We start from the raw sequence: 24,539 nt of genomic DNA on the forward strand, positions 1-24,539 counted from the left end.
ATCCCGCCATTGCAGATTTTACATGTCAGTGGAGGAGATGCTAAGCCGCTAGCTCCATGGTAACTTAATTAGTTAGCAGTAGGGCGAGGAAGAGGTATTGGGGGTATGACAGTGCACAAACAGGCATCTGACATGAGACAGGGAGGCTTCCGTGGGAGAAGCAACGTGTCAGTGAACAGGTCCCCCTGGGCATTCCAGTAGGAGGAACACTAAATAACTGAGCGCCAGGCAGGCTGGGAGATAGCAGCCCAGACCAAGGACACAGCGAACATGAAGGTTGTGTGGGGAGGAGGGGAGAGGAGTTCAGGAACCAAACTGCAGTGAGGCAAGGATCCAGAGCAAGGGGAAGTGGGACACGGGATGGGCAGGAGATGTGGTTTCTGCCAGAAAGCATGGGGATGTTCCTAAAGGGCTTTAGGCAGGAGAGTCACCCAGTCACACCTGCACTTCAGGAGCTGGGAGAACTGGGACAAGAGTCATGAGGCCCCGTGGAGATGAAGAAAAGGGGACGGAGCCGAGAGCCACTGGGAGGGAAAGCACCAAGGCTGGCGCTGGGTGAGTCATGCAGTGGGAGGCTGGGAGGGGGAAGAAGGGACACGGAGCTCAGCCAATCTGCCAGGGGTGCTCTCAGTGGGAAAGCCTGAGGGGGCCTGAGCCAGGCTGTGGAGGATTTGAGGATGCGCAGAGGGCAGCAAGGCGGAGCAATGTGCGCGCACACATACACGCACAGGCACATACACACACACACACACACACACACACGGCTAGAGGACGTATGCACCAAGGTTGGAGGGCGGCATGTAAGCGTTGTGTGAGGACTGGGAACAGCCCATGAGTGGAGACAAGGTCTGTGACTCGGAACAGAGGGAGCTGAGCAAGCAGCCATTTCTCCCCACCGTGGGGCTGCCTTCGCTGACTGTTCAGGCAGATCAGCAGGAATGCCTGAAGCCACCATGGCTCTTGCAGTACTGAGAGCAGACGGGCTGGGGGTGGGAGTAGTGAGAAGGTGGAGGCCCATCAAAGCCAGGTCCCAAACCGTACTGCTCAGGAATGAGGTGGCCCCACATGGCCTTGTGGCCCTTTAAGTACAGCAGCAGCAGGTGGGTGACACCCCAAGGGACCCCGTGAAATGGCGTGTCCCTGAGTGAAGATTGGTTCAGCAAGCCACTGCCTCATCCATCCATGTATGTACTCCAAGCCCATGCCCAATGCCGCCCTAGGTACCAGGGCCTGGGGAATGAGCAAGGATGTGCTGCCCTCAGGAACTCAGCCTGTTCAGGTCCAGTGTGGGGACCCAGGAGCTGACACAGCACACTGAGCTTCAGCCCAGTGAGGGCCCCAGCAGGGAGGTGTGCCATTCCCACTGCATTCTGCGGCCCCCTGACTCACTCTCCTCTTGAGGTCTCCTGCCGGGAACTGCCACCACTGTGTTCAAATACTTTCCCATGGAAAACATAATCTCCAACTAAAAGATGTCATGAAGCCAAATTGGGTCTGGCTCCCTGATCACAACTCTCCTCACCTTGCCCTGCTCTGGTCCCCTGTCCAAGGATCTAACCCAGGGGGCCAGCTCCATCCACCACCAAAGGGCTCAAGGGAAATAAGCAGGGCGGGGCTGCAGTCTTCCCTGGGTCCCAAGTGCGACCAGGCCTGACCCACTGCCCACCTCCACCCCTCTGCTTTCCTCGCTGACCCCTATGAGCCAAGCTCACCCCCACCTTGCTGCCTCTTCTCTCCAAGCCCTGGCCACGCAGTGCCTGGGGAGGCTGACAGCTCTGGATCGCACCAGTGGGCTCCCTCCCCGCAGGGCCTCAGTTTTACAATGGTTTGTTCCTTCCTCTACCTTGGAGTGAAGCTCTTGCCAAGTCTCCCATGCCACAGGTCTCGGAGTTCCGGACACCTCCCCTCCCCTCAGGTCTGGGGCTCTCCTGGCGCCCTGCATCCCTTGCTGGTCTCCCTCTCCCTGAGTGTGCCATCTGCATCCACGGGACCTTGATTGACAACACTCTTAAGGCACCCTCGACTTAAAACAGTCTCTCGGACCCACACTAACTTCTCCTCTTGGCCTCTCTAGTCTTTTAACCTCTACCAGAGTGGAGGAAAATTGGGATTTGACCACCACTTAAATTGAGCGGTGGTTCTTCACTGTAGGAAAGTCTTCACATAACTGTAAGTACCCCTGGTGGTGAGGTGTGGCCTGACTCCCACAACCGGGTGGCATTTAAGACCAAGAAGGAGGCTGGGTGAGTAGGCTCATGCCTGTAAATCCAGCACTTTGAGAGCCTGAGGAGGGTGGATCACTTGAGCCCAGGAGTTTGAGGCTGCAGTGCAGTGAGCTATGATCATCACTGCAGTCCATCCTGGGCAACAGAGTGTGATGCTCTCTCAAAAAAAAAAAAAAAAGGAGACCAAGAAGGAGGGATGTCTGTTTATTTACAGCGCACCCTTTGCGCCAGGCCCTTATGTTCATGACCTCACCCAACTCCACAATCTTGCAAGGTAGTTTACATCATCTCCGCTTTTCAGTTCAAGAAACAAAGGCTCAGATTCATAGTCCCTGAATAGTCCCTCATAGTCCCTGAGTGCATTAAGTAGTGATTACAGTAGAATCTAAGCTATTTAATTCCAAAGCCTGTGATTTTTCTGGCCTTGAGCTATAGATCCAAAGGCTCCAACAGGGCCCTGCAGACTCAGTGGCAGGGTGGTGTCTGCACAAGCTGGAAGTGTCCTTGTGATGAGCTCATCAGGAGCGGCCCGGGTTGAGCATCATCCTCCACATGTGCAGCAGAGAGTCCCGGCGGGTGGTGTAGGGTAAATGTTTGATGCGGAACCAGTGTCTGGGGATGATGTTCCCGCTGGGTGTATACAGCTTCTCCCCCTCCTTGCCCAAGAGACTGCGCAGGGCCAGATTGCCCGACAGAAGCTTCTCATAGAACTCCACTCCACCGCAGACATAGGCTGCAGAGAGGGAGGCCGTGCGGCGGTCCAGCCAGGACTCCACGGCGTGAGTGAGAGAATCCTTGGAGAAGGCGTAGACCACAAAGCCTGCCACTGCTGCCACCAAGTTGAAGGCAGCCCGTAAATTCATGGGGCCTCCATAGAGCCCCAGGGTGTACTTGGTACCCACGCCCAGTGCCCAGGTCCCTGCCAGGCAAGCTGGGGCCAGCAGGGCCTGCAGGGCAGTGGTATTGCTTTCCAGGTACACCACTTCCCTGGCCAAGGCGAACTTCTGGGCTTCATGGGACAGGGTCAGGGCAGCTCTCAGCCGGGCTCCTGCTGGGCTCCGCCAGTCCACTCTTTGCCCATGTATGACCCTGGGATGGTCAGGGCTGATCACCAGGTCCCCCAAGAAACTGGCAGGGATGCCCACCACAGCCCCAGCAGGGAGCCTGGGGAAGCCTGCACTCACAGGCTGGAAGGTGAAGGTGGTGAAGGGCTTGTAGCAATGGCCTGAAGGAACACCTATGTCCTGTAGCACCTCTTGGAAGAGGCTCTGCAGCTGTGGAGGGAGCGGGGCTGGCTGGCCCTGAGCCCAGTACTGGTAGAGCCATTGGACCACGGGATCCGGGAAGAGGTGGTATGACATTTGAACTCCAAACAGGCCTGCACAGGAACCCACCAAAAGGCCTGTCCTGTGTCTCTGCACAAATGCTGCAGTCCGCCACAGGGGACCTGCCATGAGTGTGGTCACCGTGGACAATCTGGGTCAAGAAAAAGAGAAGTCAGCCAGTTTCCCCGGGTCAGCCTGCAGACTGAACATCCTCCAGGGGTCACACCACCTTTTAAAACAGAAGTAACACAGTATAGTGGTGAAGAGCGTGGGCTCTAGAGCCAGAGCGCCTGCGTTCAAATCCCAGCCCCATCTCTGTGCATCATTTCCCCATCTGCCAAACAGGTGTGTCGTAATAGCCCACCTCTAGGGTGGCTGTGATGAGCACATGAATAAACATATATAAGATATTTAGCGTCTGGCTCAGAAACAGGTATTCCTTATAATGGCTGTAATGACTTTTATTCCCATCGCTGGGCACAGCATTCAAATCGCCTCATCCCACTCATCCCATGGGAAAGCCCTATGATTACTAATTTATAAGAAAAACGTGTTCAATTTATTGAGCGCTTACTATATGCTAGACTCAGTTCTGAGCACTCTAACAATTGAACCCTCACAACCCCATGACCAATTACTACAGCTACCCCTATTTCAAAGCTGCGAAAACAACTGGCCAAAATCCTAAGCTAGTAAAGTGACAGTGTTATGGGCTGAACTGTGTCTCCTCCTCCCCAATTCATATATTCAAGTCCTAATCCCCAGTACCTCAGACTGTGGCTGTATTTGGAGACAGGGTCTTTAAGGAGGTAATTAAGATAAAATGAGGCCATCAATATGGATCCTAATCCAATTTGACTGGCGTACTTATAAGAAGAGATTAGGATGCAAACAGGCACAGCAGGAAGACGACGTGAGGATCCAGGGAAAAGGCTACCACCTACAAGCCAAGAAGGGAGGTCTCAGAAGACACCAATCCAGTTAACATCTTGGTCTTGAACTTCCAGCCTCCACAATTCCCAGAGGATAAATTTCTGCTGGTTGGGCCACCCAGTCTGTGGTACTTTGGCATGGCAGCTCTAGCAGACTAACACTGGCATAGTATTTGAGCACACGCTGTCACGTGTTCACAGCAAACTTTTTGTTTTAGAAAACTCGTTATGCTAAATTACAAACATATACCAAAGTAGACAAAATAGCACATCCATCAACTTCAATCCCATCAACTCATGGCCAATCTTGTTTCATTTCTCTTTCCACTCACGCCTCCGTCCAACTGGTTTATTTTGAAACATCCCCGGGCATCTTATCCTTTCATCCTTGAATATGTCAGCAAAAATTCACAATTATTTAACTTTGATTGAAACTTACTGTATTCCATGTCCGTGAAAAGTGCTTAATAAGCAACGAATGAGTTGCCGCAAACAAAAACGCAGAGTACAGCTTGGCCTATCTTAATCAAGAACTCCTATAAGAATCATTATCATTCGGGCTTTTTTTTTTTTCCCATGTGGAAAATGAGGCTAAGAAAGGAAGGGTCCGGGTCAAAGTCCAACGTCCCTAGGACCACTGCGTTGCGGGGTCGGCCTAGGAGACTGTACCAAGCAGCCCGCCCGTGACTGGGCGAGGAGGGGCTGCAGGAGCCCCGCAGAGAGGTCCTCGCTACGCTTCCACCCTGGGCCCCCTAGGCTACTCCGTAGTCTAAACGCGCTTCCGGGTCGCATCAGGCCGGAAAATGGTCCCTCCCGCTTGCCCGTGCGCTCACCTTCTCTGCTGCAGCCCGGAACGCCTAAATGTGCGCGCGGCAAGGCGGCCGCAAAGCATGCCGGCCCGGGATCTGGGGGCGGGGACTTCGGGAGGCGGAGCTCGCCGGCCCGGGGCCTTGCGGCGGGGACTTCAGGGGGCGGAGCTCGCTCGACGGGTCTGGGGGCGGGGACCAAGAGAGGTCTGGGGGCGGGACTCTTGGGGGCGGGCCTGCGGGGGGCTCAAGGGGATCCCCGTGAGTGGCTCCGGCCGCAGCAGAGGCTCCTCCCCTAACTGTGCACCTTGGGGTGGGTCCGCAAGCCCTTTCTCCTCTGCGTTGAAACGCGTCTTTGATTAATACAAAAATTAGCTGGGCGTGGTGGCTCACGCATGTAGTTCCTTCCAGCTGCTGGGGAGGCTGAGGCAGGAGAATCGCTTGAACCTGGGAGGCAGAGGTTGCAGTGAGCCGAGAATACGCCACTGCACTCCATTCTGGGCGACAGAGCGAGACTCCGTCACACACACACACACACACACACACACACACAAAAGGTGTCTTTGATCATGCCTTGAACCCCCGAAGGAACGGCAGCCCCGCGTGGGTCACCAGGCGGCCTATGGCAGAGCCCCCATCAGAGCCCATGCCCATCTGACTGGCCGGCCCGTGTACTTTCCCGTCTGGAAGCGCTCACCCTCGGCGGGGAGCTCTGAGCTTTATGTTTATTACCATGTTCGCTGCCCCCAAGCTCCTCCCGGGTGCTTCACACTGTACAGTCCACAGAGCAGAGTCCCATCTGTCATTTCTCCTTTCCAGCCTCTCTGTGAGGTAGATGAGGGATCAGCTGGTCTGTGCACCAAATCCAGCTCTGCATCTGCTTTTGTAAATAAAGTTTTATTGGAACACAGCCATGCCCAATCCTTTACAGAAGGAAACCAGACTGCCCAGGTTTAAAACCTGGCTCCAACCATTACTAGCTGTGTGATAATGAGTTGGTGTATATGTATCCTGTGCCTCACGGTTTGTGCCGCCTAGCCATTAGCTATTATTATTAAAGTCTGTTCTGAGACCCCCCAACTTTGGCTGCTCAGTTGTTTGTATGTAAATAGTGCAATGTGATCTCAGCCAAAGCCAGAATGTGGGACATTCTACAGGGCAAATGACGTGGTTTATCCAACAAATCAATGGCATTTGTTTGTCTCAAACAAACAAATGAACAAACAAACAAACAAAGACACCCTGGAGAAATTTGAATATGGATTTGAATATCAGATTATATTAATAAATTATTGCTTATTTCATCAGATGGGATGATGACATGGAGTTTACATAAACCAAAAAATTCTTACTAGAGATGCATACTGAAGTATTTACAGGTGAAATGACACAATGTCTACTATTTGATTCAAAATATTCCAACGAAACCAAACCCAAACAAAAACAAAAACAAAAACAAAACAGGAGCACAGATGAAACAACGTTGACAAAGAGTTATCGTGAGCTGCATGACAGGTTCAGGGATCTTCATTATACCATGCTCTCTACTTTTGTGTATGTTTGGACATTTCCATAATAAAAAGTTTAAAAACATTTTTTAAAGTAGGCTGGCCAGTTGGACTCCATCAAAATGAAAAATTTTTGTGCAGGAAAAATACTATCAAGAAAAGTAGAAAGACAATTCACAATAGGAGAACATATTTACAAATCATAGATCTGATAAGGGTATAGTATCCAGAATATATAAAGAACTCTTAGCAACTCAACAACAACAAGCCATTTAATAAATGGGCAAATGACTTGAGTAGACATTTCTCAGAAAATATATACAAATATATGCCAAAAAGCACGTAAAAATGTGCTCAATAGTATCAGTCGCTAGGGAAATGCAAATCACCACAATGAGATACTATTCACAACCACTGGATTTTTATAACAAAAAAAAAACCTAGAAAATAATCAGTGTTGGAGAGGATGTGGAGAAACTGAAACCCTCGTACATTGCTGGTGGGAATGTAAAATGGTGCAGCCACTGTAGAAAAACAGTTTAGAAGTTCCTCAAAAAGTTAAACTTAAGCTTAGCTAGGCTCAGTGGCCTGTGCCTGTAGTCCCAGCTACTTAGAAGGCTGAGGCGGATTGCTTGAGGCCAAGAGTTCAAGGCCAGCCTGGGCAACATAGTGAGACCCTATTTTCTAAGAAATAATAATAATAATAATTATTTTAAAAAGTTAAACTTAGAATTGCCATGTAAATCAGCTAACCACTCCTAGAATATACCCAAAATAACCGAAAACAGGCACTCAAACAAATACTTGTACCTAAATGTTCATAGCAACGCTATTCACACTAGTGAAAATGTAGAAACCAAAATGTCCATCGACTGATGAATGGATAAACAAATTATGGCATAGTTCATGCAATGGAATAATAGTCATAAAAAAGAATAAATACTGAGCCATACTACAACATGGATGACCTTATAAACATTATGCTAAGTGAAAGACACCAGACACAAAAGGACAAAGCCTGTATCATTCCATTTATATAAAATGTCCGGAATAGGCAAATCCACTGAGACAGAGACCAGGTTAGTGGTTGCTAAGAGATGAGGGAGGGGTAATGGGGAGTGACTGCTAACAGGTACAGGGTTTCTTTTTGCAGTGATGAAATGTTTGGGTATTAGATAGTAGTGATGGTTGCATAACATTGTGAATATACTAAAATCCATGAATTTTTACCCTTTAAAATGGTTAAAATGGTAAATTTTATGTAACATGAATTTTATCTCAATTTAAAAAGTGCACATATATGTAGGTTGGCCAATCCTACTGCAGAGCTGATAGAACATTTACCAATTGTTCAACTAAAGCACCTGCGAGAGTTATTTTTCAGGAGTCAGGAGTGAGAACCTGTGGGGTAGGCAGGTGTTTCGCCTGAGGCTGGGCTTCCCAATCAGAGTGTGTGATTGTCTGCATCATGTGCTTGTGGGTACAACCATCTCCAACAGCTCCTCCTTCATCACCTTCTGGATAGCTGAAACGCTCCCACTTACGAGTTCTTCCGCTTATTCATTCAGCTCCTACCCTGTGCCAAGTGATGGGGGCAAAACACCAATAAGAAAAAGCCACGGCCCTCAGTAGCTCCCTGATCAATAGACACACAAACCCCTGGGAGCAAACAGTCCTCCCCTCTTCCCTCTGGTAAGGGCCACAAAGCAGGTAACAGCCACTTCTCCACAGGGAGGTTCCCTGGTATCTGAACTCTAGAAGACTCTTTGGAATTTATGGCTGGTCAAAGGGGCAGGTTGGGGCGCTTTTCCTGTAGAGATTGGTGAGGTGAGAGCTGGTCCACTCCCAGCTCTCAGCGAGATCCTCTCCTGAGTGCCAGAGTGGATGGCATTGAGAAAGAAGCAGCCACAACAAAACGGGCAAGGCCCCAGAGGGAAGCACCTTAGGTGACTTTAGGTTTAGGAGGCAGGCTGTCAGAGCTGAGGCTTATATGGTTCCCAAACCTCCTTACAACTCCCTAGGTGAGGCCAGACTGTTGTGAATGTCCATCCCCGTCGGCACAGGCTTCCCGGCTGCTGTCTGTCTGCGAGGCTGCCAGCTGGGTGGGAGGCAGCACTTCGCTGCTGCTGTTTGTCGGGATTCAGGAATGGCTGTGACAGATCTCTTGTCCCTTCTCCTCTGCTGGGATTCAGGAATGACTGTGACAGATCTCTTGTCCCTTCTCCTCTGCTGGGATTCTTCTTTTCAGGAATGTCCTACTCTAGGTCTGGGGCTGGCTGGGGCCTGCTCCTGCTGTAGAGCCCCTGTCTTCCCCCTGCCAGGTGGCCCTGGCTGGGGACAGCACCCAGGAGTGCACTGCGGGGGTTGTGAGCCAGGCCCACAAATGTGCCCATAAATGGTGCTCCTGGGCTGCCAGCCAGCCAGGCATCTTAGCGGCAGAACCCACACACAGGCCCTGGCTCTGCTAGCTGGAGTCTGACTTCTTGCCCCCTCCTCTCTGATACTTGTGGGTTTGGCCAAACTTTCAACAAGGGTTTGCTCATTTGTTTATTTTGTATTTTGTATTTATTCAGTGCTTGCAAATATAAGGAAATAAGATATTTTCCATTAGGGATAAAGTCTTATCTTTTTTTTTTTTTTGAGGCAGGGTCTCACCCTGTTACCCAGGCTGGAGTGCAGTGGTGCGATCTCGGCTCACTGAAGTTTCCACCTCCCCAGTTCAAGCGATTCTCCTGCCTCAGCCTCCCAAGTAGCTGGGATTATAGGTGAGCATCACCACACCTGGCTAATTTTTGTATTGTTAGTAGAGACAGGGTTTCACCATGTTGGCCAGGTTGGTCTCAAACTCCTGACCTTAGGAGACCCACCCACCTCAGTCTCCCAAAGTGCTGGAATTACAGGTGTGAGGCAGGGTGTGCCTGGCAGGGATAAAGCCTTATCTTAACAGAGTTTAAAAAAAAAAAAAAAAAAAAAGGTAGCGTAGGGGGTTCTTAGCTAAGGTGGTAAGGGAAGGCCTCTCTGAAGAGGGGATGTCTATGCTGAGACCTGAGTGAGGGGAAGCATGAGAGGGCTGTATGTGTGGAAAATGTCCTCAGCAGAGGAAATGGCCAGGTCCAAGGCCCAAGGGCAGGCATGGGATTGTGGGCCCAGGGGGCAGTAAGTCCAGTGTGGCTGGACTAGAGGGAAGCCTGAGGGGAAGGTGGGAGGGGACTTTGGGGAGTTGGGCAGGGGCTGGACTGCCACTGTCTTGTAAGCAATTATTCTAATGGCAATGGCAGGTCATTGGTGACCCCGACGAGAGCTGATCTGTGGAGAGGTGAGCAGGAATGTTCGAATGGTTGAAGAGAGAATGGACAGTGAGGAATACAGACAACTCTTCTGGCTGTGAAGAGGCATAAAGATGGGCTGATGGCTCAAGGTGCACACGGGGTGCAAAGAGGGCTTTGTTTGTCTTGTTTGTTGCCAGAGAGAGGGACCAGGAAGGTTCTCCGTGGGTAAGTGAGAGGCGAGAGGGGATGAGTCCGGGGTAGGGAGGAGGAGGTGGGTCAGGAGCACCTCCTCACTGGAACGGGAGGGAAGCTATGGCCAATGGGCCCAGGCTGGTGAAGTCGTGCTGGGAAGAGAGGTTGTCCTTATTGGATGCTGCCTCTTTTTCCCAGTGATCTATGGAGTGAGGTCATCAGCTGAAAGTGCAGTGGGGCTGGAGTCGGGAGGGAGTGGTGAAGGTTGAAGAGATGTAAATTTCTAGGTGAGGAGAAAGAAAGACCTTTCTACCAGGAAAATGAAATGATTGTTGTGTACTGTTGAGTGCCCATGTGAGATCTGGGACAAAACCACAACGTGAGACAAGTTAGTATGGTTATGTGATTCTTTCCAACAATGTTGGGGTGCTCAGGTACAGGAATAAGTAGATGGATAGTTGGGTTTAATTAGAGCTGGGTTTGCCAGTCAAGTACAAAGTGGAGAGAAAGGGGCAAAGTTGGTGAGGATGTTTGCAAAAAAGTGATGACATAGTGATTGACCATGAACTCAGCCAGGGGGGAGGAAAGTGAGGGCCTCTGGGGTGTCTATTTTGTTTAACACCTAAACGTTACACACCATGTGCCCTGTGCTGCTCCTAAGTGCTTTGTTCCTAGACACTTTGCAGAAGGAAGAGATAGCGAGATCATTGGCCTGGTGGAACGTAAGGAATGTTCTAATGGGGTCACCATAGTAAGCCAGGTAGAAGTATAAGGAGATGAGTACAGGGTGGGTGTGAATCTTGAAATGGATCTTTCAGAAGTGGTATCGATATTGGTGATAACAAGGTCAAGGGCATGTCTGTAGGAGCTGAGGTGGGACGGAAGAGAAGATGATGAAGAGTTGAGGGGGTATATGAATCATTTTTACTTTCTGTATTTTATGAAGCTTTGACATCTGGGAGGCCTTGCTAATCCTGGAAAGACTGCCCCTCCCAGAGTTAGCTAGTTCCTAGTGATGGCACATGACTCTCCCATGAGCACGCCTTTCATATGCAAACCAACCAATCCGCAGCCATACCCCAACCACCTCTTTTATTTACTTTTCACACTCCAAGTCAGTATTTCTGCTGTCTCTAAATATCCCCAGGATTAGGTACTGGACAACTGGAGAATACCCCTATACTCCAGAGCCCACTGAAAGTATCTTAACTATCCAATCCTACACTTGCTTCAGTGTGACTACCTTGCCTTGCCTGTTCCTTCCAAAAACCACAATGAAGCCTCTGGGCCATGCCTTCCCCCAGCTCCTTCTGCTTCTCTCCTGACTGACCTGGTGTTTCCCCATGTGGCTCTGTGTGCCACGGCATGCCTCCCTCCTCTCAGGACCTGCAGGTAATAAACTATTCTTTTGCCTGATTGCCCCGGCCAGAACTTCCAACACTATGTTGAATAGGAGTGGTGAGAAAGGGCATCCCTGTCCTGTGCCAGTTTTCAAGGGGAATGCTTCCAGCTTTTGCCCATTCAATATGATATTGGCTGTGGGTTTGTCATAAATAGCTCTTATTATTTTGAGATACGTTCCATCAATACCGAATTTATTGAGAGTTTTTAGCATGAAGGGCTGTTGAATTTTCTCAAAGGCCTTTTCTGCATCTATTGAGATAATCATGTGGTTTTTGTCTTTGGTTCGTTTATATGCTGGATTACGTTTATTGATTTGTGTATGTTGAACCAGCCTTGCATCCCAGGGATGAAGCCCACTTGATCATGGTGGATAAGCTTTTTGATGTGCTGCTGGATTCGGTTTGCCAGTATTTTGGCATTGGCCACTGGGGAAAGGGGGAGTGGTAAAGAATCAGGGATCACATCACAGCACTGAAACAATACAAGAATGAGAGGAAGCGACCAGGGAGCTGGTAGATAGCAGCAAGGATGGAGGGTACTGGAATGGTCTGGTGGCATGCGTTTCAAAGGAGCAGGGGTATGTATAGGAGGAACAGGTCTGTGGGGAGAAAAGGGGACACCCATTCTGCCCTGATCTCAGGGGAACATGGGGAAGAAAGTGACTTCAGTGGACAGGGCTATGGTGTCCTCAGCAAAGACAGCCAAGCTTTGGAGAGAGCAAGCGAACGAGGGGAGGTGGGGCGGGGGTTTACACATGATGGACCAAGCCTTCCAAAGTCACAGTGAAGCGACCCTGGGAGGCCCGCAAGGGCGAGTGACTGGGGCTAGATTAGGGGATAAACAGGAAATGAATACATGGATAAGCCCCCAGGAAATCATGGTTGACAGGGCATAAGATGAGTTTAAAAAATTTCTCAGGGGCTTTTGGACATAAAAGGAATACTTAAGAGTTACTAACATTTTCACTACTGTATTGAAGCAGTCAGTTTGAATACCCTATGTCTCTTAAACCTAAAATGTCAATTTACAAATATTGTCATCTTATTCACAAGCCCAGTAATTTTTGTATAAAAATAAGAATTTTTTTCTACTTGTTCCTTGATTCACATTCAGTTAATTCCTAGGGTTTACAGATTAAATCTTTCTTAATTATACTGTACCACTTCTCTACTTAATTGATCAAATTTCCTTAGACATTTCAAACCACACTTTCAAATTTAATTTAGCTGATTATCTTAAATATGCTAACCTGCTGTATTAGTCAGGGTTCTCCAGAGAAACAGAACCAATAGAATATGTGTGCATGCACATGTGCGTGTGTGTGTGCGCACGCGTGTGAATGTTTATTTAAAGAGACATTATAAGGAATTGGCTCATGCAATTATGGACACTGAGAAGACCCAAGATTTGCAGCTGGCAAGCTGGAGACCCAAGAGGGCTGAGAATATAGTTCCAGTCTGAATCCAAAGTGCTAAAAAGGCAGAAGAGCGAAGGCTGAGGCTGAGTCAGAAGGCAGGAGAAGAGTGATGTCCCAGTTCTAAGACAGGCAGAGCAGGAGAATTCCTTCTCACTCTGCCTTTGGTTCTATTCTGGCCTTCAATGGACTGGAGGAGGTGCACCCACACTGGGGAAGGCAACCTGCTTTGCACAGTCTACCAATTCAAAACACCCTCACAGTCACACTCAGAACGTTTAACCAAATACTTGGGTGTCTCCTGGCCCAGTCAAGTTGACATATAAAATCAGCCATCAAGTCTCCCACAGATAGTAGCGTTTCAAATTTAAAAAGTAAAATCTTCCTAAACCTTTAAGCAACTCTCAAAAATCCAAAAAAATAGACACAGAAATGTAACAGTTAAGATTCTCTCTCTCTCTTTTTTTTTTTTTTTTTTTTTTGTCACCCAGGCTAGATAGAGGGCAGTGGCACTAAGACAGTTCACCACAGCCTTGACCTCCTTGGCTCCAGGGATCCTCCACTACAGCCTCCTGACTACAGACACCTGCCACCATACCCAGCTAAATCATTCTGTTTTGTTTTGTTTTTTGGTAGAGATGGGGTTTCACCATGTTGCTCAGGCTGGTCTTGGACTTCTGGGCTCAAGTGATCCGCCTGCCTCAGCCTCCCAAAGTGCTGGGATTACAAGTGTGAGCCACCACACTAGGCAAGATTCTCTTAACTGTTTCAAAGATCTTAGAACTGAAGTACATGTGGTAACAGTGGTAACTGAAGTAACAGTGGAATGATTACAGAACTCCTTATTACAGATAACCTAACCAGCATAAATGTATCGATGGAAAATTTGAATAGTTTCTTTTATTCTTGCTGGGGTTACAGACATACTGTCCTAACCCAAGGTCACAGAGCCATCATCTCAGGCCACTTCATGCTGAGGTGCAGTAAGCTGAGCTGCTGGGGCGTCCTTACGCTCAGGACAGGGGGCCAGAAAGGCTTCCAGGGGATTCATCATAAGCTGGTGTCTATTAGGCTGTGTATCTGTAGGGAGAATTAGACTACCCAAGACTATTTATCTTTTCTGTTATAGTAGGATCCTCCACAAGTTTTCTTTGCCTGGGTAGAGCTGTTAAGATTCTGGACCCCATTCTAGGATTGCAATGAATCTTTCAACTGCTTGATTTGCAATAACGAAATTGTGAAGCTGACCAAAACTTGAATACTTGGATATAGTATGCATGTAGTTCAGCTTAGTCAATCAACTGTAAACATCATTAAAATCTTGCACATGCCCTTCTTCTTCTTCCTTTGCTTTTTTTTTTTTTTTTTTTCCTTTAACATGCCTTATATGGCTCCGCAGAGAACTATTGTTTTCTTTTGAATGTGAAAAACCATCATGCTTTGCTGACTGAGAGTCCCTTTAAGCTGACTTCTTTAGCCTTTAAAACTGCCCTGGATAGTTTTGGAAGCATACTTTCTTTCCGGCAACAAATTGATGCTTCAGACCAATCTGAATTATCCTTGCTCTAAGATGTAAATTATCCTTGCTCAGATACTTTTCAAGGAACCCTGGTTCCTTTTACTGGGGAACTGCATTTGAGACCAAAATCTGGGTGCTTTGGGCACATGTGAGGTCACTTTACTTGATGTAGGGAGTGAGTGACACAGCACAGTAGGCCACATGAGAGGCAGACCCAGAAAATATATATATATATAATTTTTTTTTTTTTGAGACAGAGTCTCGCTGTGTCACCCAGGCTGGAGTGCAGTGGCACAATCTCAGCTCACTGCAACCTCTGCCTCCTGGGTTCAAGCAATTCTCCTCCCTCAGCCTCCTGAGTAGCTGAGACTACAAGCATGTGCTACCATGCCCAGCTAATTTTTTATATTTTTAGTAGAGATGGGGGTTTCACTATATTGGCCAGGCTGGTCTCAAACTCCTGACCTCATGATCCGCCCACTTCGGCCTCCCAAAGGGCTGGGATTACAGGCATGAGCCACTGCGCCCAACCCAAGATATATTTTTTAAATGTCAAGGGATCATATCATTGTTTTCAGTTTAACTCAACTGATAACTCAAACCTTTTCAAATATATAAAGATTTTCATTTTTTTTTTGTCTTCTCTGAGATACCAGTTTCTCTTATTGCCAAGTACACAACATCTTTTTACTAACTGCAACCTGCCATGCTCTATATTGTGACCCTCAGAGACTGAATCCAGTCCTGGATTCCTTGCTGGCCTGAGCTGTACCTCCATTTCACCCTCTTGGTCCTTATTTTTCCACCAGTTATCGTTCCTCAGTATCTTTTTGACACTAGAAGCTGAGAATTCTGGTGATGACTGTAGTGTGAATTGTTTGAGTAAAATCGACTCATCGAGGGATAGATAAAATGACGTTTTTCCCGTGAACTTCATCTGACTGGAGAAATGACTTTATTTTTCCAGCGATTGCTGTAAACTGCCAGATGTCCAGCTTACTAGCAGCTTTCCTCAGTGATGCAGTCTGTAATTTGTTAGTCAGTATCAGTTACCAAGACAGTCTCATTTTGGTTAAAACTCAGTCTCATTGTCTGCTTTAACACTTCACCTTCATATTTCACCCAGGGCTGCCCCTACCACATCAGCACCTCACTCCCAGGGTAGACTAAACTTGCTGTTCCAATGGCTTGGAGTTAGGGGTGGGGTTAGGGGTGCTGTCTCACCCATAGCTCTTTTCCTAGGGCTTTATTATTATTATTATTTCTTCTTAAAAAACCCCAAAAAACGGGATACATGTGCAGAACATGCAGATTTGTTACATAGGTATATGTGTCATGGTGGTTTGCTGCACCTATTAACCCGTCCTCTAAGTTCCCTCCCCTCACCCCCCACCCCCCAACAGGCCTGGTATGTGTTGTTCCCCTCTCTGTGCCCATGTGTTCTCATTGTTCACCTCCCACTTATGAGTGAGAACATGGAGTATTTGGTTTTCTGTTCCTGTGTTAGTTTGCTGAGGATGATGGCTTCCAGATTCATCCATGTCCCTGCACAGGACATGATCTCATTCCTTTTTATGGCTGCGCAGTATTCCATGGTGTATACATACCACATTTTCTTAATTCAGTCGATCATTGATGGGCATTTAAGTTGGTTCCACGTCTTTGCTGTTGTAAATGGTGCTGTAATAAACATACTTGTGCATGTGTCTTTATAGCAGAATGATTTACATTCCTTTGGGTATATACCCAGTAATGGGATTGCTGGGTCAAATGGTATTTTTGGTTCTATATCCCTGCAGAATCGCCACACTGTCTTCCACAATGGTTGAACTAATTTACATTCCCACTAACAGTGTAAAAGCATTCCTATTTCTCCACAGTCTTGTCAGCATCTATTGTTTCCTGACTTTTAATAATCTCCACTCCGATTGGTGTGAGATGGTATCTCATTGTGATTTTGATTTGCATTTCTCTGATGATAAGTGATATTAAGCTTTTTTTCATATGTTTGTTGGCTGCATAAATATCTTCTTTTGAGAAGTGTCTGTTCATATCCTTTGCCCACTTTTTGATGGCGCTGTTTATTTCCTGTACATTTAAGTTCCTTGTAAATTCTAGATATTAGACCTTTGTCAGATGGGTAGATTGTAAACATTTTCTTCCATTCTGTAAGCTGTTCACTGTGATGATAGTTTCTTTTGCTGTGTAGAAGCTCTTTAGTTTAATTAGATCCCATTTGTCAATTTCGGCTTTTGTTGCAATTGCTTTTGGTGTTTTTATCATGAAGTCTTTGTCCATGCCTATGTCCTGAATGGTATTGCCTAGATTTTCTTCCAGGGTTTTTGGGTTTTACATTTAAGTCTTCAATCCATCTTGAATTAATTTTTGTATAAGGTGTAAGGAAGGGGTCCAGTTTCAGTCTTCTGCATATGGCTAGCCAGTTTTTCCTACATCATTTACTGAATAGGCGATCCTTTCCCCGTTGCTTGTTTTTATCAGGTTCATCAAAGATCTGATGGTAGTAGATGTGTGGTGTTATTTCTGAGGTTTCTGTTATGCTCCACTGGTTTTTAGATATCTGTTTTGGTACTAGTACCATGCTGTTTTGGTTACTGTACCCTTGTAGTATAGTTTGAAGTCAGGTAGTGTGATGCTTCCAGCTTTGTTCTTTTTGCTTAGAATTGTCTTGGCTATACAGGGTCTTCTTTGATTCCATATAAAATTTAAAATAGTTTTTTTCTAATTCTGTGAAGAATGTCAGTGGTAGTTGGATGGGGAATAACATTAAATCTATAAATTACTTTGGGTGGTATGATCATTTTTATCATATTGATTCTTCCTACCCATGAGGATGGAATGTTTTTCCATTTGTTTGTGTCCTCTCATTTCCTTGAGCAGTGGTTTGTAGTTCTCCTTGAAGAAGTCCTTCACATCCCTTGTTAGCTGTATTCCTAGGTATTTTCTTCTCTTTGTAGCAACTGTGAATGGGAGTTCATTCACAATTTGGCTCTCTGCTTGTCTATTGTTGGTGTAAAGGAATGCTTGTGATATTTACACATTGATTTTGTACCCTGAGACTTTGCTGAAGTTGCTTATCAGTTTAAGGAGTTTGGGGGCTGAGATGATGTTTTCTAAACATAACATCATGTCATCTGCAAACAGAGGCAATTTGACTTCCTCTCTTCCTATTTGAATATACTTTATTTCTTTCTCTTGCTTGATTGCCCTGGCCAGAACTTCCAATACTATGTTGAATAGGAGTGGTGAGAGGGGGCATCCTTGTCATGTTCTGGTTTTCTTTCTTTCTTTTTGAGACAGAGTTTCACTCTTGTTGCCCAGGCTGGAGTGCAATGGCACAATCTCGGCTCACTGCAACCTCTGCCTCCCAAGTTCAAGTGATTCTCCTGTCTCAGCCTCATGAGTAGCTGGGATTACAGGCATGTGCCACCACGCCTGGCTAATTTTGTATTTTTAGTAGAGACAGGGTTTCTCCATGTTGGTCAGGTTGGTCTTGAACTCCCGACCTCAGGTGATCCACCCACCTCGGCCTCCCAAAGTGTTGGGATTGCAGGCGTGAACCACTGCAACTGGCCTTGTGCCGGTTTTCAAAGGGAATGCTTCCAGCTTTTGCCCATTCAATATGATGTTGGCTGTGGGTTTGTCATAAATAGCTCTTATTATCTTGAGATATGTTCCATTAATATCCAGTTTACTGAGAGTTTTTAGCATGAAGGGATGTTGAATTTTATCGAAGGCCTTTTCTGCATCTATTGAGATAATCATGGAGTTTTTGTCTTTGGTTCTGTTTATGTGATGTATTATGTTTATTGATTTGTGTATGTTGAACCAGTCTTGCATCCCAGGGATGAAACTGATTTGATTGTGCAGATAAGTTTTTTGATGTGTTGCTGGATTTGGTTTGCCAGTATTTCACTGAGGATTTTCACATCAATGTTCATCAGGGATGAAGTTTTCTTTTTTCGTTGTGTCTTTCCCTGGTTTTGGTATCAGGATGATGCGGGCGTCATAAAATGAGTTATGGAGGAGTCCCTCCTTTTCAATTGTTTGGAATAGTTTCAGAAGGAATGACGGTACCAGCTCCTCTTTGTATTTCTGGTAGAATTCAGCTGTGAATCCATTTGGTCCTGGGCTTTTTTTGATTGGTAGGCTACTAAGAACTTGTTATTGTTCTATTCAGGGATTCGACTTCTTCCTGGTGTTGGGAGGGGGAATGTGTTCAGGAATTTATCCATTTCTTCTAGATTTTCTAGTTTATTTGCATAGAGGTGTTTATAGTATTCTCTGATGGTAGTTTGTATTTCTGTGGGGTCAGTGGTGATATGCCGAGACCAGCTCAGTTGGGGAGACCCTAACCCAGCAGCATTGGAGGAATTAAAGACACACACACAGAAATATAAAGATGCGAAGTGGCAAATTGGGGTCTCACAAACTTCAGAGCCGAAAGCCCCAAACAGAGATTTACCCACGTATTTATTAACAGCAAGCCAGTCATTAGCACAGTTTCTATAGATTTTAGATTAACTAAAAATATCCCTTATGGGAAACAAAGGGATGGGGTGAAATAATGGGATGAGCTGGGCTAGTTATCTGCAGCAGGAGCATGTCCTTAAGGCACAGATCGCTCATGCTATTGTTTGTGGCTTAAGAACACCTTTTTATTTTTTTTATTTTTTTTATTTTTTTTATTATTATACTTTCAGTTCTAGGGTACATGTGCATAACGTGCAGATTTGTTACATATGTATACTTGTGCCATGTAAGAACACCTTTAAGTGGTTTTCCACCCTGGGTGGGCCAGGTGTTCCTTGCCCTCATTCTGGTAAACCCGCAGCCTTCCAGAGTGGGCATTATGGCCATCATGAACATGTCACAGTGCTGCAGAGATTCTGTTTATGGCCAGTTTTGGGGACAGTTTATGGCCAGATTTTGGGGGGCCTGTTCCCAACATGTTCCCCTTCTTTGATTTGCAAAGTGATAAAAGCAAGGGCAGCTTTGTCACCATGAGCTATTTCTTGCAGGAGTCAGGATCTGCATCTGCAGACTATACAAAGACAAACAACACAGATTAAAAGCACAATCATCATTGGAATCACAGAGCTTCCAAGTGTTTTTATCCATTTTAATGGGTTGCTAGCTGCTAATCTCTCTGCAGCTCCTTCAAGCCCTCCAGTTCCTGGCGTTAAGGTCAGGTGTGCCTGGGATGCTTTAAATATTTGTTCTTTTAATTTTGCAATATCCAAAAACAAGTTTGTAGAGTGTCCTTCTAGATGCTTTTTTATTCTTTCCCAAATTTTGATCTTTTTTTTTTCCTTTTTTTAGACCGAGTTTCGCTCATGTTGCCCAGGCTGGAGTGCAGTGGTATAATCTTGGTTCACTGTAACCTCTGCCTCCTGGATTCTCCTGCTTCAGCCTTCCTGAGTAGCTGGGATGACAGGCATGTGCCACCACGCCCAGCCAATTTTTTGTATTTTTAGTAGAGATGGGGTTTCTCCATGTTGGTCGGGCTGGTCTCGAACTCCTGACCTCAGATGATCCACCCACCTCGGCCTCCCAAAGTGCTGGGATTACAGGCATGAGCCACCATGCCCAGCCCAAATTTTGATCTTATTAAGAGCCATTAATAGTTTCCACAAATCCTTATGTTTAACTCCTACAACGGGCCATATCATTTGAGGTTGAGGTGCCACTATACCACCATGGTTCCAGATAATAGGAACTCTTGCCATACTTCTTATCATTTCTACCATCTGACTGTTTTGTTCAGATCAGCTGAAGATATTGTGGCCATGGCATGCAGACTGAGAGGTGCAATTCAAGCTAAACATCCCCTTAGGGGACCAATTAATAATGATGCCATACGAAACGTTGTGCAGCACCTCCACCTGTTCTGCAATGCAATCTTCCTAAACAAGTATGTTCATTTTTTCTGGCCAGGTTCGATTTTGTTTACAAATAGGTTTTTGAGGGCGGTATGCCTCAATTATAGAATTTATTTTGGTAAATACTGAGATCAGAAAGCATGTGTAACTGTGTCATAGAGTGATTGCATCCAGGCATTATTACCAGCCAGGATTGGTAAATATGCCCAATAAGTATAATTGCTCTCTGTGTCAGCCCTTGTTGAAGGAATATTCATGGCAGTGGTGATCACCGTTATCATGCTTCCATTCAATTACTCATTGTGACTGGTTGTCTCGCTTTCCTCAGGTTTTCTTCCGTGATCTGTGACAGCTTCTTGATCTGTCCCCAGGTGGGTGGCTGTGTTCGACAGGTGTTGCTTGTGACAGCTCGGGTCCTCCTCAGTGTCAGTCTTGACATGGCTACCGGGGGGTTCTCAGGATCCTCCTAGAATCTCTTCCTCAGCATCTGGCTCTTGATAAGGTTTTAGGTGTCTTGATGGCATCCAAATCAGCTGTTGATTTTGGCCTGGAGAAACACAAGTTATTATTCTATCTGTTTCCCAACTTTTTGTTATCTGATCTCTCCACCAAACCAGTTGTTCTGCTTCTGTCTTTGTAGCTGGTATCTGTAGATGCTGTTCAGCTGCTGATAACATCTGGCCTTTGGGCAGGCTCAACAAATTTAAAGTTAATAATGCTAGATTCAGTTGCATCTGCGGTGTTCCATATTCTTTATTTCCCCCACTCTGCTTTTGCAACTGCTGTTTTAGGGAGAGATTCATTCTTTCCACTATGGCTTGTCCTGGAGAATTGTATGGGATACCTGTAATGTGTTTAATATTTCACATAGAGAAAAATGTAGCTAGAGCTTGGCTAGTATATCCTGGGGCATTATCTGTTTTAACAGAAGCTGGAATGCCTGTCACTGCAAAATGCTGCAAAAGGTGATGTTTAACACAGGCAGAAGACTCTCCTGATTGGCATGTAGCCCACAGAAAGTGAGAAAAGGTGTCCACACATACATGTACATAAGCTAGTCTCCCAAACCAGGGAACATGTGTGACATCCATTTGCCAAAGAGAATTAGGTTCCAATCCTCGAGGATGAACTCCTCCTGTAAAAGATGAGGAATGTACCATTTGGCAAGTTGGGCATCACTGGATAATAGCTTTAGCTTCTTCCCAGGTAACGCTGTATCTGCTTTTGAGACCAGAGGCATTAACATGGGTTATATTGTGAAAGTGTCTAGCATTAGATATTGCATTAGCAACTAGGCGATCAGCCATTTGATTCCCTTCAGTAAAAGGTCCTGGAAGAGGTGTATGAGCTGATGTAAAAAGGGTGTATTCTACTCCTAACTGCTATTTGCAATTGAGCAAATAAAGTCATCAGTTGTTCATCTGTATGAAATCTTAACTGAGCATTTTCAATTAACTGTGTGGAATGAACCATGTATGAAGAATCAGAAATTACATTAATAGGCATATCAAAAGCAGTCAATACCTCAATTACAGCTACAAGCTCCGCTTTTTGAGCTGAAGTATAGGGCGTCTGGAAAACCTTACTTTTTGAGCCAGAATAAGAAGTTTTACCATTACTAGACCCATCTGTAAAACAATGAAAACACTTAACAGGCTGCAGGTTGTTTACTGTAGGAATTGTAAATGCAAAATGTTCACAGTCTTGCTCAGCTAAGAGGATAGTAAAGAAACAGTCTTTTAAATATATGACTGTTAAAGGCCAATTTTTTGGAATTATAGCAAGAGAAGGCAATCCTGGCTGTAATGCTCCCATAGGTTGTAAAACTGAATTGATGGCTCTTAAGTCAGTTAACATTCTCCATTCACCTGATTTTTTCTTAATTACGAAAACTGGAGAATTCCAAGGGGAAAATGTTGGAGCTATGTGCCCATTTTCTGATTGTTCAGCAACTAATTCCTCTAAAGCCTCCAGTTTCTCTTTACTTAGTGGCCATTGTTCTATCCAAATTGGCTTATCTGTTAACCATTTTAAAGATGTAGGTTCTGGAGGCTTAACAATGGTCGCCATCAAAAATGATATCCTAATCTTTGGCGGGAACTTTGTCTTTCCACTTGAAGCAGTTTTTTTCAAACCTTGCAATTTTTTTTCTAGTCCCATAACAGGGACATACCCCATTTCATGCATCATATGTTGATTTTGAGGGCTAGATAATTGTTCTGGAATTAGAACTTGTACTCCCCACTGTTGTTTAAATCTCTCTCCCATAAATTTATAGGTACAGAAGTTATAATTGGCTGAATAGTCCCAGGTTGTCCATGGGGCCCTTCACAATGTAAAATATAGCTACTTTGATATACTTCAGAGGCTATACCAACTCCAACTATGTTAAATTGAGCGGGTTGAATTGGCCACGCAGACAGCCAGTGCTGTAGAGAAATAATTGAAATGTCCGCTCCTATATCTACCAAACCTTTAAATTTCTTTCCCTGAATAGTTATTTCACAGGTAGGATGTTTATCAGTAATTTGATTTACCCAATAAGCTGCTTTGCCTTATGTATTTGTGCTTCCAAATCCTCCTGTTAGTTTAATTTCACTTTTTCCCGTTCCCACATATGGCACAATCAGGAGCTGTGCTATGCACTCTCCTGGCTCTGCTTTCCAGGGAACAGAAGTAGATATAACAATTTGAATTTCCCCATTATAATCTGAATCAATGACTCCTGTATGTATTTGTACCCCTTTAAAATTTAAACTAGACCTTCCTAAAAGTAATCCTATCATCCCCACTGGCAAGGGTCCAGACTCCTGTTGGGACCTTTTGTGGAGGTTCCCCAGGCGGAAGGCTCGCAGCTTTCATGCAGCATAAATCTACTGCAGCACTACCGGCCGTGGTGGGGGACAGACATTGTACAGGGTTGAGGGAATGGCCTGAGCTGGAAATGCCCTGGTTTAGAATGGAGCCCAGGTTGGGCCCCTCATGGTGTTTCCCGAAATCGGGTTCCCATCTTTATCAAACTTAGAGTGCCACTGATTAGCCCAATGTTTTCCTTTTTTACATTTTGGACATATTTCAGGCTCAGCAGTTTTCTTTTTTCCCCTATCTGGCGGCCTGACTCTCTGATTTTTTTCTACATTCTTTTTTAGTATGACCATGCTTCCCACAGTTAAAACAAGCTCCAGGAAATGGAGTATTTCCTTCATCCACTCTCAGTCCTGCCATTGCCTGTGCCAACAAAGTAGCTTTATGCAGATTACCTCCTATACCATCACAGGTCTTGATATAATCAACTAAATGTTTTTTCCCTCTGATAGGTCACAGAGCAGCCTGGCAATCGGGATTAGCATTGTGGAAAGCTAATAACTGCAATGCTATATCCTGAGCAGCTGAATCTGCATCGCCTTTTTAAGAGACTCCTGTAACTGAGCTATAAAATCCACATATGGTTCTTTTGGTCCCTGTTTTACAGCACTAAAGGAAGGGTATTGTTCTCCACCTGAAGTGATTTTTCCTCAAGCTCTAATGCACACTCCTTTAAGCTGTTCTGTGGCATCATCCTGCATGACCACTTGTGCATTTAAACCAGCTCAGCCGCCAACTCCCAAAAGTTCATCTGCGGTTATATTAATGTGAGGTTGGGCCTGGGCATTGCGAGCAGCCTGAATGGAAGCTTCATCTGCCCACCAAGTTTTAAATTGTAAAAACTGAGCAGGAGTTAGATAAGCTCGAGTAAGAGCATCCCAGTCAGTAGGTATCATTCGACTGGAAACAGCAACATTCTTTAACAGTCCCACTACAAAAGGAGAACCTGGTCCATGTTAAATTCTCTGAGTAATTTAAAAGGAAAAGACTCAAATGTAGCTATAATATTTCCCTGTTGATCTGGGGGGTGTATCGTAACAGGGAACTGCCAAGCCTCTAAATCACCCTCTCGTCTAGCTTGCTGAATTGCTGCCTGAATAGAACTAAGAGCGGTTGCTCAAGGTGCTGCTCGAACAGTCACTGGGGCAACTACTTTTCACCCAGTGTCCTCCAGAAAAGA

The 24,539-nt window shown here is 45.8% G+C and overlaps 1 protein-coding gene across 4 annotated transcripts; it reads right to left on the reverse strand.

Moving 5' to 3' along the window:
* Positions 1–2,413: 2,413 nt before the first annotated feature.
* On the reverse strand, positions 2,414–5,382 carry TMEM177 (transmembrane protein 177). Of its 4 annotated transcripts, XM_077956129.1 has the most exons (3): positions 5,316–5,382; positions 4,319–4,490; positions 2,414–3,701 (listed from the first exon to the last, which is right to left on the reverse strand). In XM_077956129.1, exons 2-3 carry the CDS (start codon positions 4,381–4,383, stop codon positions 2,744–2,746), a joined length of 1,023 nt encoding a protein of 340 aa, XP_077812255.1. In that variant the 5' UTR covers positions 4,384–4,490; positions 5,316–5,382; the 3' UTR covers positions 2,414–2,743.
* Between the last annotated feature and the right edge of the window lie 19,157 nt (positions 5,383–24,539).

This window comes from Macaca mulatta, chromosome 12, assembly GCF_049350105.2.
Source record: "Macaca mulatta isolate MMU2019108-1 chromosome 12, T2T-MMU8v2.0, whole genome shotgun sequence".
In the NCBI taxonomy this organism is placed as follows: Eukaryota; Metazoa; Chordata; class Mammalia; order Primates; family Cercopithecidae; genus Macaca; species Macaca mulatta.

Coding starts and splice junctions, on each gene's coding strand:
- TMEM177 (XM_077956129.1), bottom strand. CDS start 4,383: ATGGCCTCATTTTATCTTAATTACCTCCTTAAAGACCCTGTCTCCAAA. Junction 3,702..4,318: donor AAATACAGCCACAGTCTGAG/GTACTGGGGATT, acceptor TTCTTGACCCAG/ATTGTCCACGGTGACCACAC.